General features: G+C 42.2%; 1 protein-coding gene across 1 annotated transcript; it reads right to left on the bottom strand.

The window, feature by feature from the left end:
* Positions 1-234: 234 nt before the first annotated feature.
* Positions 235-3011, bottom strand: LOC142496685 (natriuretic peptides A-like). Its single transcript, XM_075603448.1, has 3 exons — positions 2538-3011; positions 1678-1974; positions 235-444 (listed from the first exon to the last, which is right to left on the bottom strand). The coding sequence occupies exons 1-3, from the start codon at positions 2655-2657 to the stop codon at positions 418-420; spliced, it is 444 nt and encodes a 147-aa protein (XP_075459563.1). The 5' UTR covers positions 2658-3011; the 3' UTR covers positions 235-417.
* Positions 3012-3308: the final 297 nt, after the last annotated feature.

The raw sequence follows: 3308 nt of genomic DNA, 5'->3' as shown, positions 1-3308 counted from the left end.
ATCTATCTATCTATCTATCTATCTATATATATATATATATATATATATATATATATATATATATATATATTAGTGGAGCAATCCTGCTTTTAAACACCATTTATTTTGACTACCACTTTTTCCTGGTCTATAAAAAGACATATTTGCTTTGGAACTTTATTCTCAATTGTTTCATATTCAGTATGAGAAAGCAAGACATTGACAATTTCAAGAAATGAAGACGGCAAAGAAAGGTAATGTATCAGCTTGTATTGTAATATTAACCATGACGTGCTATAAATCACAGAATGCATTTATAAAACATCAAATAAATAAAGATAAATAAATAAATAAATATGAACAGACTGTCATAAATAGAATAGAATGTAATATGTAAAGCATCTTGGGGCATGTCTAGAGCAGGAAAGATCTTGCAGTTCATCTTGTGTTAATTCCTCCTGCAGTCTGAGAAAAACAAGAGACAAGTATCAGCATTAGTACCACAGTAACAGTACCACAGTAACAGTAACACAGCATCAGTACCACAGCATCAGTACCACAGCATCAGTACCACAGCATCAGTACCACAGCATCAGTAACACAGCATCAGTAACACAGCATCAGTAACACAGCATCAGTAACACAGCATCAGTAACACAGCATCAGTAACACAATATCAGACGTCCAAAATAATGTTTGCATTGTATAAGACACACTGGCTGTTCTGTGCTACCTTTGGGGTTAACTCATTCCTTGCCAGAGTCACTTTCAACGCACTGTCTGCAGGGACCCCTGGTGGGAAACCTGCGAGCTGTGAATCCTATACAGTATTTATATACAATACAAAGTATTGATACAATTCCGATTGATTCTATGTGAATCACTAGTGACTTATTACTTGACCTTGGGAGATCAACCCCACTTTATACCGTCTGGTTGAGGGGTTTGCCGTCTATATAATTAGTGGATAAGATGTGCATCTATACTATAATTCCAAGAATATTAAGGTTTTACTAAGGATACCCACATGCCTCAGTAACATTAGGGTGATATTTTACCCATAAGGATCGATTTCAGTTATTCTAATATTTTTTCTTATATAGTGCTGACAGTGTATGCAGAGCTGTGCATTGAATTTTGCAGACACAATGAGTCCCTGCCCTGTGCAGCTTACAAAGTGACTTGCATAAGGTCCCAAGGAGCCTACGCCTGGATCTGAAGCAGGCTCCCCTCCTCTCTTTTCAGGGTCAGTGCCTTTACTCACTAGGCCCTTTTTAAGTCTCTCCATTGCAATCGTTTCTGCAGGATCATGCCGTGTACCTATACATGCCTATACATATACCTGCCCTATACATGCAAACTATTATGTCTTCCTTTCCCTCTGCAGAACTTGGACACTGGGTCCCTATGGGGTCTGTTTGTTCCATGTAATTACATAGTCACGGGAGAAGTCCTATAGCACTGCAGAAGGTCTTCACATTGGATGAGACCTATAACTATAGCTTACTACGAGCTTTATATGACATTGGACATGATATGAACCCTCAGAGGGTCTGTCAGAAAAGGGGTTAATGTTGTCCTTTCCAAGAGATCTCTTGGTCAATAACCCCTTCGCTGCCACAGGGTGGATGACCTGCAGTATAACGAGATGTCCCATTCATGGCATATCTTCCTAGTATATACTGTACATTGACATACTCTGCAGCCCAGCCCACTCAGGGAGTTGATCCTGTCAATTCTTCTGCCGAAACAGCCGGAGCCCCTCGTCATTTTCAGATTCGGGAGAGACCTCAGCCCTTTGAGGAACGAGTCCTTGAAGGGGTCTGGGTTGTTTGGGAGAGCCCTTGATACAGGTTGCTCCTGCTGCTGAGGGACATCGCTATCTTCTGGAGATGTAAACTGAATGCCACCCTTGGGTCTGGGCTCCAGGACCCCAGGACTTGCTTCCAGTGCTTCAATCAGAGCAACCTTCTCCTCCAGCCTTTCCAGCACATCCTAACACACAGACAATACGAATACAGAATATACAGTACTGTGTCAGCTATGTCATATAAATCACACTAACAAGGAGAATCCCAGGGCATCACCTAACTTTACTAAAACACAGCTTTACCATATATCATTTATCATGTTAAACTGCAATCTCTTAGGTTGTAGTGCTCTGCAGTTGCAGACGGCTAAAATTCAATAAGCAAACATCACCCGGACATATTGAAGCTGTTGTATAAAATAAGTTTGCATTTTTATAGGATACATATTCCATCTCACAAATCACATCTTCCCAAACATCACAAATATAAATGACCCCTTCACATGGACCACGAATACACATCACATCTCCCCCCTCACCACAAAAACTCACTTTGATGCCCTCAGTATTTCCACACAGTAAAAAGCAGAATGATGTAATATCTCGCTATATATCCCTCTGCTATAGTAGGTGCAGCTTATAGTTTCCTATAAGGATCAGCACAGCACTAGTTTGCGCACAAAGCTCACGATCTGCTTGTTCAGTTGAGACAACATGCAGGATACCAACCCAATAATACCAATCTCACCTTTAAATTGCCCAGATCTCCGGCTGTGTCCAGCTCCAGTATGGGGTGAGCCCCGGTGCTGTGAAGCTGAATGATGACAAGTAGCAGAGACCCACAGAAGAGATAGACCTTGAACTCCATTGTAGCTTCTGTGAGATGCTAATATGCAGCAACTCTTACTGTAGATGCTCTGGCAGCAGCAATTCAGGGCTGCGCAAACTTTTGATGCTGGACCCCCTGCCTGCTCTTCCCCTGCCTGCTCTCCCCCTGTGTCGCGCCCCCTTCTGAATCAAGGTAAAATATGAGTTACAGAGGCTACAAACATGGTCCTGTACCCCTGTAGCCGCCCCCCCCCCAAAAAAAAATCTTGTGCCCCTTTTGCGCACCCCTGCTCAAGCTCACCTTCTCTCCTTTCCTTGTCTCTCTAGTTTTTCTGATCCGCTTTTTTTTCTCTCTCTCTCTCTCTCTCTCTCTCTCTCTCTCTCTCTCTCTCTCTCTCTCTCTCTCTCTCTCTCTCTCTCTCTCTCTCTCTCTCTCTCTCTCTCTCTCTCTCTCTCTCTCTCTCTCTCTCTCTCTCTCTCCTTCTTTTCTCTGTCTCTCTTATTTTTCCTCTTTCTTCCACTCTACCTCTTTCTCTTTCTCTCTTTCTTGCTTATTCCCCTTTCTTCTTCTTTTACCTGTCTCTCTATCCACCTTTCTCCCTATAGTCACAAATTCTCTTGGTGGTACTTTTATACCCTTCTGGTGTGATCACGGTTTAGAGGTAATCTAGAAATTTATCTGGACACATTC

This window comes from Ascaphus truei, chromosome 6, assembly GCF_040206685.1.
Source record: "Ascaphus truei isolate aAscTru1 chromosome 6, aAscTru1.hap1, whole genome shotgun sequence".
Taxonomy (NCBI): domain Eukaryota; kingdom Metazoa; phylum Chordata; class Amphibia; order Anura; family Ascaphidae; genus Ascaphus; species Ascaphus truei.
Note: the sequence above shows the minus strand (reverse complement) of the source record. Positions and strands in the feature narration are given on the sequence as shown.

Bases quoted from the DNA above. Each gene is read 5' to 3' on its own strand.
- LOC142496685 (XM_075603448.1), bottom strand. From the start codon at position 2,657: ATGGAGTTCAAGGTCTATCTCTTCTGTGGGTCTCTGCTACTTGTCATC. The intron at 1,975-2,537 runs GTGAGATTGGTA...TCTGTGTGTTAG, and splicing joins GAGATCTGGGCAATTTAAAG to GATGTGCTGGAAAGGCTGGA. The intron at 445-1,677 runs GTATGTCAATGT...TGTTTTTCTCAG, and splicing joins TGAGTGGGCTGGGCTGCAGA to ACTGCAGGAGGAATTAACAC.